The 15,021-nt window shown below is 39.6% G+C and overlaps 1 protein-coding gene across 5 annotated transcripts in view; it reads right to left on the bottom strand.

The window, feature by feature from the left end:
* Positions 1 to 333: 333 nt before the first annotated feature.
* The window catches only part of DHRS3 (dehydrogenase/reductase 3), a 46,016-nt gene continuing 31,328 nt past the window's right edge, over positions 334 to 15,021 (bottom strand). For all 5 annotated transcript variants that reach the window (XM_068658894.1, XM_068658895.1, XM_068658893.1 and 2 more), the window contains 5 exons: positions 11,326 to 11,469; positions 10,934 to 11,053; positions 9,925 to 10,163; positions 8,785 to 8,910; positions 334 to 8,051 (listed from right to left, as the gene is read on the bottom strand). In XM_068658894.1, the coding sequence (XP_068514995.1) occupies positions 7,967 to 8,051; positions 8,785 to 8,910; positions 9,925 to 10,163; positions 10,934 to 11,053; positions 11,326 to 11,469 (714 nt within the window). In that variant the 3' untranslated portion in view covers positions 334 to 7,966. The remainder of the gene's footprint in view (positions 8,052 to 8,784; positions 8,911 to 9,924; positions 10,164 to 10,933; positions 11,054 to 11,325; positions 11,470 to 15,021) is intronic.

Here is a 15,021-nt window from a genome sequence, read left to right as displayed (position 1 = left end):
TTCTGGCTCAGGAACTCTCAAAACACAGGCCTCCCCAACAGGAAAAATTGGAATAGATAGATGGAATGATGAAAAATGAAGGGATCAGCAAAAACCAAACCCAACTAAAGTAAACTCAGCATGGCTTCTATGGCTCATTCAAAAGAACATCTTCTGTAAGAGGTCACTTGCAAGACTATCACTGAAGAAGCATAGAATATAAATTCCTCTGTAGTACAAGATTAAAAGCCATGACAAATCTGCCTGAAAGATGAAGAGGTTTTCAAGCAGAAGTACTGAAGATTGCAAACTACCAGATTGTCTCACAGGAAACATGACATCTCTCTCTCTCTCTCTCTTTTTTTTTTTTTTTTCTTGTAATTGATGTAGGGAATGAGAGTTGTGTGGAGTACTTGCCTGAGTTAAAAATAAAATTATAATTTCTACATGAGAAAACTTGTAATTCTTTAACTTGTTTGAATGGAGAAGATATGTATAAGGAAAATTATTTTTAAAACAGGAGTGAATGATGATGCATTGACTATATGTTTAAAACTAATCAAAATGAGGTCAGAAGGCTCAATGCTGTAACTCTAATGGTAGAACCAAAGCAATCATTCTACTGAAAGATTAAACATAGCTGTTTGCATGTGGCTTTTTTTTTTTTAAAATAAATAGTTGTTTGCGTCATCATCAAATTACTCCTGAAGAAATTCTAGGCGATATTTCTTGCTTGTTAAACCTCACCTATGCCAACTGGACAACAAAGAAACTGAAAGTGTTTGCTTCAGAAGTATGATAATGATGTGGGTGAAGATGCGCTTTTTTGCATTTGAGAAACACGTCAGATAGCTGATACTGCATAGTCAAGAACATTAGAATATTAAAAGTTACAGACTATTCAGCTACCAAAGTACATGCTTTGCTTGCTGGTGCCAATCTCACTACTCCATTTAGCATAGCCCTTAGAATGGCAATAAATTGTTGTCCAGCTCTACAAGTATTCTCCATTACTTTAGAGCCCTGGTGCAAAAAAAAAAGCAATAGCTGACAAATTGATTTGTGATTGTGTTTAATCCTATTGCTGATTTATTCATACTTTTCCTACTTTATCATTCACAGTGATAAATGTCACCTGACACCTTAAGAAATCAGCTAGGAGATGCTGTGACTTTTCTTTCTGGTACCTTAAAAAATCTCCTCCATTATCTCAGGCTGACACTAAACCCAATAATTGATTTAGTCTCTGATGGATTGGTATTAAAAAAAAAAAAAGTTTTTTTTTTTTTTTTTTCTACACTCAACAGCTGAGAGAGCAGAGACAATGAGCTTGTCACCTCTGGTATACTTGTAATAGGCAAAGTTGCAGGGGGTATAATGACAATGCAAGTCTCTTGTGAACTGACTTGACTATAGCAAGTCTGCATGAAATCAGCATTCTCAGCAGGCTCCAGGAAGAGGAATTGTGTTTTCTGATCTCACTTGTTTTCCATTGCAACCTTTTCCATCTTCCATTAACATTCTTCTGAGATGAACCCTTATTATATTAAGCCTTTATTCCATATGACAGCATTTTTCATATAGACAAATATCCCAGAAATTGTATCACCTCTGTGTTTATTTCTGTCCTCTCTCTGCATAAAGACACTAAATAGTGACTTTCCTGGCAAAGATAGCAATGAATTGCCTCCTTTCGTCATACCTAATATTGGAATGTGCTGGGGCAGTATCTGGGAGCACTCCATAGCAGTGCCCAAACCAGAAGCAGCAGTTGGTGGCTATGCTGCAAAGTGCCTAAATAGGGAAGATAGAGTTTCAGTTAATGCATTCACAAAGCTCAATGTTTGCAAATGATGATTCCAAGGAAGGAACTGGTCAGGGGTCAAATCTCAGTGGTGAACTGCTTTGGAGACACATAGGAAGTCAATTTGGGAAGGGTCATTTACATACAGAGCCAGCAGGTTTCTAAGATTTCTCGATTTAGGTCAATGATGTTCAAATACTGTTCATCTACATTAATTCTACATTGCTTGAGAAGATGCTTGGGGAAAATCTCAGAAGCAACTTTTCACTTTTGCATTCTTTTCATTACCATTGGATTAACATAGGGAAATTTCATTACCAAGGATGCCTCTCTGTGAGAAGCCTGTACAGGACAGAGGCAGCTCTTTCAGATAAATAAAATTCAAATAACATAATGATTTTGCATAAGGGGGAAAAAAAAAAAGTGAACCACATCTACCTAGTACTACTAGGTTAGCATGATTGCTATGCAACCCACAGAACCATGTCCTAATACTTAGGCATGATAGATGACCTTTGCAGCTGACTAAGAAAAAGTGAGTAGTGAGTCAAAAATGACCCTTCCTTGTTTTTACATATATGGGTTTCTTTGCCTTCCTCAGAAAAAAATAAAACAAGAGACAGCAAACCATAACAGGAGTATTTGGAGTGTTCTGAGCCAGCAAGATACGAAGTTAACAGACTGCTTTTTAGGGCATGGTGACCCACAGGAATAAACAGCAGTAACAAACACTTTTTATAGACTTTGTATTTGGATGAAAATCACAATGCCCCTATTATTGTACAACTTCAGGAATATAAGGTGGAGTCTTGCCTCTGGCTGTTTAGGGCCACCACACTCCCCCTAAGATTGTATCTATCCTCTGTTTTGTTTTCTCCTGTACTTGCACTTGAGTGCTTTAGTTTCTACTTAAGGAGGAACTGCTCTTCTGTAGATTTGTGCAGAAAAGTCAGCCTTATGTTTCCTTTTCTGTTAATATGATGTAACACCCATAGCAAAGGTGAGCATACGTGTAATATCTCGTTATGTTTCTGTTCAGACTTCTCTTCAGAGGAACTGGAATGGGCTCTGAGAATTCTTGCTACTTAAGACAGTGCTAGCACAATCTCCTTACTTTAAACTCAGATATGGGGCAAATGCTAACATAAGGAACTCATAAACCTGGTCTCTTTGGGAAGGTGTGAAGCTATAAATTGTCTCCTCAGAGGTCTATTCTTTTAAGTTGCATCCAGTCCACAGAGGCTGGATCAGTATGTTTCTGCTAAAGCCTTGAGGGCTTGAGGGATCTGTTACAGAAACAAAAGAGGGTGTATGTTTAAAGAAGACAGGAGCAGGGAGAACCCTCTATCAAACTGGCAACAGCAAAGTTGTGCCTTGTGTCTTCCATCTCTAGCCCCTGACTGGAGTACTTGAGCCTCCCCAAACCACGTCTGGTCTGTCCGAGACATTACCTTGCCAATCTGACTCTTCTTGAGAATACAGAAAGGGTTGTTTCTGTTGAAACTGTTAGCTCTGTGGAGGTATTGAAGTAAGGTATTGTTGCGATCTCAGTAGAATAGAGGGTAGGAAGACAGTTTATTGGTCACTGAGGTGACTGAATTGCCAGCTTCCTGCGGGACACGCTGGATAAAAAGAGAATGAGCAGCAGGGGACAAGGTGAAGTTCAGGTTTTCTTCTTGCCTTTCTCCGAGTTGCCAAAGTGTGTGAGAGGTGCCTGCCACTATTCACAGCCCTCTTTCAGAAAAGCACTCCAACAAAGAGCGTTCTGTTAACTGCTGACTGCAACTGCTGCTTGTGACTGACGGGGTTTGCTCAGTTTCCGAACTCCAGCAGGCTGAGAAACAACACAAGACTGAGGATCTCAGCACCAGGGAGGTGCGAGCTGCAAAGACAATGCAGAATATCCTGGTTCTCAGAGCTGTTGTTTGTTTGGTGAAAAATGTGTAAAATACATTTGACATAAGCTTGCTTTACCCCAAAAACTTATGAGCAAGGGCTGTCAAAAAGAGTGGCCATCACCCAGATTTAGTTTATTAAAGACACATGAAGAAATAAAAGCAAAATAGACGATCCAAGGTCACCCTGTATTCTTTCCTCAGCAGTCGAATGTCAGCTAGAAGAAAACACTAGGCCGAATTCATGTCTGCTACAAACAGATGTGTTCTCTTTGAAATAAATGCACCCACTTACACTGTGCCTGCATTAAGTCTGTTAGTGGGCTTTTATGAGATTTGGCAAGTGTAATGCTATCTGTTAATATCTCAAGGTGGGAGTGTTCAGGGAGTTGTCTGAAAGGCTTGCAAGACTAGATCTGGTCATATCCACCCACACTAATTAACACATTACATAAAAGTACAACAAGTTTCTCTTTGCAAACAGTAGAATCACTTGCCCAGGCACTTTCTGTGATTCTAGAAGAATTATTGGGATGGACTCTGTCACTTTTCAACCTCAATAAAACAGTGCACGGGTAGGTAGGGTTTAGTTCCCACTTTCAGGGCTCACTCCTTTTTTCTTCATCCTCCTAAAAATACCAGACGGCAGGAAGGATCTTTTTAAAGTTTACCAAAGTTGCATCAAGGAATGAGATACTATTATTTTTTTTTAATCAAAAAATAAAAATAAATACAAAATCAATAAAAATCAGATTTACTTACAAATGACTCCTTCCAGCCTCTCTCTCCCTACCCTGACTTGCTAATTATGAAAATTCCTTGGTACAACTATCAGATTCTAAAACCACCTGAAACTGAAAATACTTAAATTTTAAATAGAGGGTCATTTAAATACAGAGTCTTTTTATTTAAATAAGGGGTTTTACGTCAGGACAATGCATGTCCCACAATGACTACCATTTCTTTATCATCATTCCAATTTTAAAATGGCAGCAAACTCCTGTATATAAACTACAGTAAGAGCCTTTTAATTCATAGATTAGAGCAAGTAAAACCTGAAGAACTTACCTAATTTCATATGAAACCTCTCTGACCTGCTCCTACAGCTTCACCTTGATTCCTCCAGCTGCATAATAAATACATACCCTGATTTAGATTTAGTCCAGACCCTTTGTATGACATCTGGCTTCAAGATGGTGGCACTGAAAAGTGCAGTAATGACACAGGAATACAGAAGGGAAAAAAAAAAAAGTTTAGTGGAGTGGAAAGCAGGAGGCAGTGGAGAGAGCAGGGAAAACCAAAATTAAAATAAGTCAAAGGGCGGAAATGCCTTTGAGAAGGCCTTAGGCTTCTACAAAGCTTGTCCACATTTGCAGCACTTCAGAATTACCCAATACCAACCTTATGTGCAAAGGGACAGCAGACCTCAGCAGGCATTCCAGAGGCTTTCTTTTAAAAAACAAAAAACCCTCTTCATACGTATTCATCCAGACTTGCAAGTATCTCACTATATGTACAGCATTCTATCTCGCAACATTCACAAGTGAAGAAACTCTCTTACCCAACTCTTCCTTACTATCTGAAAAGCAAAGTCAATGTTTTCCTCATTATTTTCTGTTTGCTGCATACCTCTCCCCCACTGTGACTGCTATTTGACCTGCTGTCCGCTCAGAGACCCTGAGGGAAAGAGAGAGGGAAGTGTGCATGTGTGTGTGTATGAGAGGAGTGAGACGATGAGTCTGCTACATTCTGACTTGTTTATATTCATTAGAAAGAAATCAACAGCACTTAGTATGTAAGACAACCTCTGTAGATAGGGAACATCTTTTATGCACTGCAGAAAAAGCCGATTCATGTAAGGGACAGGATTTGGAGATGAGTGGAGATTGCATTTCAATGTGTGCACTAGTTTTTAACCTCTCTTTTGCATTAGGATGTCATTAATGAATAGAGTCTCAACATAAAGGTTTGATTTAAGGACACTGTGAGGTGTCCTGTCTCACCAGTTCTGTTTGCTCTCACATCTACAAGCCTGGCATTCCTGACTGTGGTGAATGAGAAAATAGAAAGGATGACAGTGCCTAAGGTGACGAACCATCTTTTCCTTTCCCATGTGTCTCCTGGTTAAGTGTAGTACCTTTGTATTCTTGGCAGATCCTGGAAGAGGTCTCCCCTCACTGCAGCTGTGTTTTCAATGAATTAGGTTTCCTCCCCAAAATTGACAAAAAAATGAAGCTGAAAGCATCTATTAGTGTGGGCATCAAAATCACAGAGATCAAAGTTTCATCTTCTCCAGAGAGACTCAGACATCTAGGAATTCAAAACAAAACTCCATTGTAAGAAACCATGTCAAAGCTGGCACACTGCTATAGCTTGGATGTTCTGCACTCAGAAGGAAAGCACTGACCTAGAGAGAACTCCCCCAAAGTACCCGTGCAGGCAAAGGGGTTCGCATCAATGACATTTTTTGCAATATCTTCCTCTTGAACTGCTTAAGAATAGATACATTTACTGCTTTTCAGTAAGGATCAGGCCTTCAGATTTTAACATTCACATCATTGCTTCTACGTAGTTGATTTCTATTCTACAGGGCAGAGCCAAAGAAACATCTCAAATGCAGCTCACAGCTTTTCTGCTGGAACTCAGATCTCTGTAAGAAATTATAGATTGCAACCTCTGAGGTATTTTTTTCCTTTTCTAGATTTTTGCATAAAACCTTTCTATAGAGTGTTCCATTTGAATTTGTTGAGCATTTGACAAGCACTAAGGTAGTAAGACTTATAACTTTCGAGGTAGGGAAACACTAGAAATATCTGGTTTGCAGGTCAAGGTGCACCTTGAGATTATCATCTTGCTCCAGGTCACACAGGACATCTGAAAAAAGGTCAACATTTAAGCCAGGAGTGCTAACTTTACTCCTGTACTTTAACCATGTGGCTTTCCTTCAGGTGTTTCATTCAGGTGTCCTCCAGTCCTGCTTGCGACATTCCTGTATTGCAATTACATTAGTGCCTCTTTTAGTGGTGTTCTGATTTGTTTCGACTACATTACTGTGCCTAGTGTTGCACGCTGCATCTGGCACAGGAATGTGGTGTTGCTCTTACTGGGCTGTCAGAGTATATCATTACAAAAATAAATAATGTCTAGCTGCTTCTGGCATTTCAGTCCAAGCAATAGTTATCACTTTTGGCTGATTATCACTTTTGACTGATCAGTGCCCGATTCAATGTCCCTAAAAAACAATGGGTATATTCCCAGTTGAATTCAACGTGCATTTAATCAGATCTTTGCTAACTGTGCTTCCAAACTTCACATTTCATGAGCACTACAGTACTCTCTCTTCTATTTTCAGAGAATTACTCCACTTATTTCATTGTGCAGATTGATACAATGGATTTTACTCTCTATGGATTGTCAGTGAATGTGTGTTCGTACAAGCAGGCTCTAGCTGTAGTTCTAGATTTAGTGCATCCCCAATGTGATGCTGCCTACATGCGTGGCAATCTGGGATTAATGCTAAAAATATATATATATTTTCATCATAAATGAACAAAAATATTCAGAAAGACAACTAAATTTCATATATGAGCTCATTGATGGAATCTTCCACTATTCAAACTGTATGTTCTCCTGACTGAGCATCCCCCTCCAGCCCTCACAGGTGCCGTAAGACAGGTTTCCCGGACACAGAACAGTCCTTCAGAGGGAAGATCTGGGTGGCCTTTAACAAAGGAAACAGCAGTTTGCTCCACAGCTTGCTCCTTCCTTGACATGAGCTGGGAACAGCTTCATCAATGTAAAGTGAAGGAATGGAAAGAAGCTTCCATTAAATGTCCATAACTTGTAGTTCTTCAAACTATTTTTAAAGTTTCCCATTCAAAAAGCTGAAATGAAATCATAATCAGTTTGCAATTGCAGTTCCTTTGAAGAGAATGTATAAAGTCTGGGCTGTGATGTGCTGCCTCTCAGCTGAGACAGATTACAGACACTTTAAAAACAAAAATTACATCTTAAACCTATGAGTAGATTTAACAATTGAACTCTTAAGAATTAAACATCATATAAACTTTTCAAGCTTTTGTTTTGTCTTTCCAAGGGTCCATAGTCTAGTCATTCAATCCTGTGCAAAGGTCATGTTACTATGGATATGACCTGCAAGAAATGTGTTGCCTCAAAGCAGCGCAAGTCACATGAACAGGCTAAAAGCCAAGACTGCTGATTCACAGTCTTGTCAGGATTTTCATGCTTGTGTTGGTTTCACTGAAGAATAGTCCTTCCATCACCAAGTCTATGTTCGCCCTTTAAAAGTGTTCATGCAGGTGTAGCTTCCAGAAAACTTGTGGATTTCTTCAAGTGCTGCCTGAGGGAGAATGCTGCAGGAGAAACAGAAAGAAAGTAAGCAGACCAGACAAACCTTTTAGTCTACTCCAAAAAGAGGAAGTGTAAATATGTACATATGTTTTTCCTGTTCAGCATGCAGTATCGTAATTATTTTTGACAGAAATCACAATGTCTTATTTCAGTTCCTGACCAAAACAGGTTTTGCAAAGACTTGCATGGAAACACGTTTTTAAATGTATTTTGTATTCAGTTGTATCGGGATATGAAGTTATGACTTTCTTTCCTTAGGCACTTTAAAATTCCTTTCCTAATCATATAGAAAAATATTTTTGACAGTTTCACGGCTTTAACAATGTTCTCTAAATACAGCTGTGATATACATACTTTATTGTACAGAAATCCTTTACAATACAAAGCACAGAGTCCAAAGAGCGGCTTACTAAATCAAAATCAACTCGATGCATATGTTAGTTGTTAAGAAATTTCCCAGATATCAGTTCCAACCTCAGGAAACACAATTTTGGGAGTGAAACTCATTTCTTAAAGGCGGTACTTTATGAAACAGGTAAAGGAAGAAAATCTGCCATAAGAACCTCATCAAGTTTTCCCTCTTTTGCTTCTATGACTCTCCTGGGAAGGGATGAACTGGTCTGATCCTGACTATCAGGTAACAGTCAAACTGAGGTTTACCTTGGTGGACAGCAAAGATTGTAAGCCAATCTTGCCTGACTAGCAAGGCTATTGCTGGGCAAGGGAAATACTTACCTTTTTAGGATGACAAGAACATGCATTGTCCATGGAAGGAGCAGGAAGGCTTGATTCATCTGCACGGCTTCTACTGTCCTCCTAGCCACAGTCTCTGGCTTGAGAGGAGGAAAAAGATTAGGGAACCTGAATAAATAAAGTAAAAAATAAAATAATTATTTGTTAACCAAACTCCTTTAAGATATCACTGTCCAAGTCCTGTTATTCACTGAGTTTTCTTTGGCTACTGGCATTCAGACATCCCCCAAAGCAGGCTGGAAGTAGCAGAAAAGCGTATGAGGTACTGTTCCAACCTGTACTACTGAGTTAGCTAAATAGTTAAGGAATGTGCATGTTGGTGCCTTTAGGATGAAGTGGCAGAGAGTATTCAGGACCTTGACTCAGAGACTTTCTTAAATTGTCTGCAAACCAAGGTCAAATGCTGTCTCTTCAGTGTTGGTGTTCTTCCTCTCTGCTGCTCTTAGCTTGGTTCAAATTCTTGACAGGTGAAAGACGAGTGAGTATTTTCCTTCCTTGCTTTTAGTACCAAACATAAGGCTTTTCCTGGCTCCTATAGTGGCTCGACACTGCATACTTCCTTGACTAAGAGAGCACAAACTAATAGGTTATTTTGCTGATTGTAAAAGATTAATTTGGTCAGCCTTTTTTTTTTTATTTTTATTTTTTTTATTTAGCTTGGTCTCTTAGAGCTAAAAAGGAGGTAGTGACAGCCTTTCTTCAGTAAATGGATCTCATTCCGTTTAATGGGAAAGAATTGAGTATTTCAGTGGATAAAGAAGGAATTTGTACTGTTAATTCTCAAGTAATTTGTAGACTGCTCCTTTTTGAATGACCTCAGTTTTCAGATTGCCTACCCTCCCTCTCTAGTGGCTGCAAATGGCCCAAATACACCCAGAGAAAAATAGCTTTCAGATTTCTCGGTAGAAGCAAATGCCTCACACAGTACAGGCAAGCTGTACGAATATGCCAGCAAACTGAGGGAACCAGTCTGATGAGTCCCAGGTGGCCTAGAGTGACCCTCTGTTCCCAGGCAGCCAAATGAGACATCAAATTCTCTTAACTAAATGAAGCATTAATTAGGAGTGTATTCTGATGATTCATTTAAAATGAGATGCTTTATTCTAGTTCCCCTGGACTGACCTGATTCTCATGCCCTGAAACATCTCTGTGCTCGTGTGGAAGGGCAGGACTGTTGTGGCATTCACTCCAGGACAGTCTAGCAGCCCCAAGGTCAGGCTCTCCATAAAGGCAAAGGACGAGGCTTTGGAGGTGCAATAGTCAATGGCACCAGGGATGGCTGACAAGGCTAGGACAGAGTTCAAGCAAACAATGTGTCCATTCTGCAACTCCAGCATCCTTGGCAGGAATGCTTTGGTGGTCTGAAGAACAACACAGGAAGAAAAAAAAAAAAAAAAGGTTTGCTCAGCAGAGATACAACAAAAACAATACTTAGTTACTGAAAAAATAAGGTGACAAAGAGACACGTTAAACTGCACTGTCTGTTAAGTTAGGAAAGGAGTGGGAGACGGCCTTGTTGCCTTGCATTCTCTGAAAGCTTTTAAACAGGCAGAGTTTGCGTAGAAAAACAACAGAATATTTCTAGAGCAGATGTAAGCAGTGCCCACAGATAAAGGCCACAAACAGAATGCGCTTTGTATTTTAAAAACATCTTGTAGAGGGTAAAGTCTTCAGTGAAGTGGTGAAATCACAAGAAGCTATTTTTTTATTACTATTATCTAATTCAGAATGGAATGAGCTTCCTTCCCAAAGCAAGGCAGTCTCATGCTCCTCTCATGCTCCATAGACAACTCTCCTCTGTGACCTCAGGATTTCTCAAAAGACGTCAGATATTTTGCTGGAAATCACAGAACAGGGATACAAGAGCTTCAAATGCTATGTCACTGGAAGCTTTTAATGTGATATTTTAGAAGTAGCTGAAATCCATTTGAGAGAACCTGTCAAACTAAATTTTTCTTTAGACTTCTTTCCTCTGGCCTTTGCCCCTCATACTGTGTTTCCTGCTTCCATGTCAGACTGATTTTACCAAGCATCATTTAGAAAGACTTTGTAGCAGCCACGTGTTTACTGGCTGTTATCTGTCACTCTCGTTCCCAAGTCTGAATACATGAGATACGAGAGCTTATCTTACCCAGAACTGTCCCAGGGTGTTTATATGTTGTGATTTGAGCAGTGCATCGTCATCGCTGTCCATCAGGCTTTTACCATGGACCACAGCAGCATTGTTCACTAGGATAGTGATATCACCCACCTGCAAAAAAACACACGACTTATTATAACTCATGTCTCTCCTCACAGATTAGCAGTTACTATTACATCTGAATACATTCTTATTTTCATAGCTTTTGGCATTTTTGCCTGGAGGCCGTATAAACCCTCTGAATCACTTAAAACAGGTAGCTAGACTTTGTACAATATAATCTGGAGGGCTACATTTCTTTTTAGCAAGTACAACGTTTTTCCTCATCAAAGATGAGGAATTACTAAATTCTGTGTACACACACAGTTTCCACACACACTAACCTTCTCCCGCACAGCTTTGGCTTGCCGATAGACCTCCTCTCGGTTTCCTACATCACAAATGAAATAATGGCATTCTGTCCCCATCATCCTGATTTCCTCTGTGGTCTCCTTCAGGCATTTCTCAGTTCGACCCCACAGGATGATCTGCAGCAAAAAACTTTTGTTAGAGCCAAACTGCTTCAAATTTGAAATAATTAAAACATGCTTCTAACTTCAACAGTTCGATGAACATCTTTGATGTGTTTTCACTGCCAGTCCCTGTCGCATTGTTTCATTTAAGACTAACAATGGCTTTGTATTACATGGAGGCAGGACTTTGGTATGGTGATGGTAGATGAATCCCACTGTTGATACTCTGTTTACAGGTTGTTTACAAGCAACACAATAGCTACAACAAAAAAAATCAAATCTTTAGCCAAACACCACAAATATACAAAACACTTGGCAAATTTTCTCTGTCATGAAATTTCATATCTATCCCCGTTTTTGCTAGACATGCACATACACAGAAAGATAACTTCTAATGCTAAAATAACTGACCTTCCTGTATATCTGGTAGGTTTTCTGCTTCTACATATGGAGATAACATCTGCTCTGCAGTAAAACATTTTTTTTCAGCACATGATAGGTAACAATTTGCAATGCTGACTGCTTGCAGGCTGGTGTCCTAGCTGCACTTTAAACAAGAGGTTTGTGATAATCCAAACATTTAAATGAGAGATTTCAAGCATTCATTTATTTTGCAATTAATGCACGTAAGACTTCATTTGCTATTCCCAAACACTGTAAAACATACAACAGTTCCTGTACAAAGAACAATAGTGGATATCCAAGGAAACAAGACGTTCAAATTGTATAGCGTGGATTTGGTGTATAAGGAAGACATGACTAATGCACTACCACAGAAGTCAGAAATAACCTGAAATGTTACCAGGCTCATTAACTGTCACTGTGGGGTTTTACCTAGTATGATTTTTCCAAGTGAGACAACAAGGTTTGTCTCAAGTATAAAACGGTGCTTCCCCCACTATCTTTAAACTATTAATCTGCAGCTAAACAGATTTAACCAAGTTATTTTTTCCTAGTGCATGTAATGTTTTCTATTTCTTTTAAAGCTGAAAAAGAATATAATTCCATCTCGATTACCTACAACATCAACATATGAGTCAATCTATCCTTTTTGCTCTTCAAGCTACAGCCTTCTCAGTATTCATCATGTTATGAATGGTTTGTCCCTTGTCATTCTGCAAAAAATAAACTACCGAATGGAGTCTGTTACCAGAATAATCTAACTGCTCTGTGATTCGAACAGCAGGATCCAAAAGAGAAAGAACAAAAGACGGCTACTGCTCACAACTGCAATTTAGGACAATGCAGTTTTTCTCACAGTAGGTCGCATTCATAATGCTAAAATGCTATTTAGTACTATAAATAAGGATATTCACATAACCAAATGCATGTTTACTCTGATCAGGGGACTGAGAAAATGGACCTCGAAAATGGAAAGTTTTGTTGCTCTCTGAATGGGGTTATTTCCAGGCAGTGGCCTAATCACGTGTGATCCAGGATTACAGTCATTTCCTATACCACTGGATACTGAGCGTGAATCTTACTGTTATATTGATTTTTATGGTTAAAAAGAAGTACACTTAAAACTTTAAAGATTTAATAATCTTTAAGGTTTCCAAAAGTTGAAAGAACAGTGGAAAAAAAGTCTAAATTACATCACTGCTTATAACCAAATCCCTACAATTAACTTAATAACAGCAGATTAAGCATAAAAAAATTAGGACCCGCGGTGTTCCCTTCCCACAATGAATCCCTTGCAGAAAGCTTTAACACGCTTATTTTTAAGGACTAGTTAAGCCTATCTCATAACTGGTACTAAAACTAATCTCTGGCAGGGTCAAAGAGCTCTTCCAGTACAACTAAGCAAGGCTGAAACCCAAAAACCTTTAGCAAAACTAAAGCCTCATTCCATTTCCTAAGTGAGTTAAATTTACAACAAACCCCACTTGTAAATCATTGATGCATCTATAAACACACCAAAGAACTAGTGAGTTGGTTCACCAGAAATGTCAGAGCAAGGATAATTATGCCAGAGCCATTTCAAGGGAAACCTTAACTCAGATGATCTCATTTTCAAGGGAAAAGCTGTGTCCAGACTAAAAAGCTGTAAGAAAGCATATAGCTAAAAATTTGGCTTGTGCACTGCCCTGTCTTCGAAAGCCTCAATATATCACCATTGGCCATCAGGCTTTGGCATCTACACAAAGCTTGTAAAACCAAAGACTGTTTACATGCTCCTGCGCTCAGAGCTAGACTGGGTGATGTTTTGTATGCCTACTCTGCAGACTTCAAGGGAAATCAAGAACGTGTGAGAAATTTCACAAGCTTTCAGGAAATATTTACAAAATACTGTTCAACTGTAACTGTAACTGCACACAGTCACTTGCTCTCTTTCACAACCTACATCTCTGTGGAAAGGGGAGGAGAAATACTATAAACTGTCAACACAGGCATCGAGTTTGATGTGCAGCCTTTGTATCAGTGTGGACCTCAGCCTCTCAGCAGGATTGGATCAGTTCAGTGCAGCCCCAGCAAAATCTACTGCCAAGCTGAAGAGTGATGGAAGGTAGGGCAGGAAGAAGGGAGGGGAGTAACAAGGTATCAGACAAGGGGAGTAAATAAGGCAAGAAATGGACCTCACATACCCAGCACTCCAGGCTTTCCCACTGCTATTGCAAAATAAAAAGTAGGTCCCTCACTCTTCACTTTCATCTGTTTCAAACATCCGCACAGCCCCTGCTCCCCAGAGCTGCCACTGATGCAATGAACGTCAGGAAACATACATGGAAGAACAGTTAAGCAAAGGATGACCTGTCAAAGGAACATCTGTCTGTGATGCAACTCTTGGACATAACGTTTTTTATGCCCCAACAGTTACTTGGGGACCTCTAATATCCTACAGGCAACTCTTGCAAGGTGACCCCATTAAAGTTTGGGCCATCTGGGGGAGACAATTTGCTGGTTATCCTGCTGACAGCATGAACTTCAGGACTGATCTTTTTTCCATGGGAAGTTTTCATGTCCTTGATACTGTTCACACTCAGGTGAAGGCTTCAGCCTGCGTAAGAGACAAACAGTAAATAAAAGACCATTCTTTTGGGGGAGGTGAAAGTTCCCTAACGACACAGTGGGAAGCGAGGTTTCCTGCCGTCATTTCTGCTACTTTTTACAGGCGTATAAAACTCAAAACTCAGTACAATGTGCTTTCGGTCCAAATTCAAGCTTGAACGCTCCTACAAGATCATATGAGACTTTCAATTTCTTCCTTACACCTAATTCTTACAAATTAAACTGGCAAGGGCTTCACTTTCTGGTCTCCTAGGATTTCAGGCTTTACAGAGAGACAAGACTTTTAGTGGCTGCATTAGCTTCACAGTTGGGGTTTCTTTTGCTCCCCAGCTCTACCTTTACAGAGAGCTTTGGCTAGGGTTTCTGTGCAGGCAGTATTTCTGTCTTGTTTTCTTGCTTGCCACAGTTTCACCACTGTTTGCATAGGTCCTTAGCCTCTTTTAGGTCCTGTGGACTAAGCCCTCTGGTCTCCTGAATTCACCTCCTTCTGCAGGATCTGCCATTTGACAATTTGCTGCCTGGCACTGGTGAAGTTGTGTTATTTGTAACATTCTCACT

The sequence above is a fragment of the Anas acuta genome, chromosome 22 (assembly GCF_963932015.1).
Source record: "Anas acuta chromosome 22, bAnaAcu1.1, whole genome shotgun sequence".
Lineage (NCBI taxonomy): Eukaryota > Metazoa > Chordata > Aves > Anseriformes > Anatidae > Anas > Anas acuta.
The sequence above is the reverse complement of the archived record's forward strand: the minus strand, read 5'-3'. Positions and strand labels throughout refer to the sequence as shown.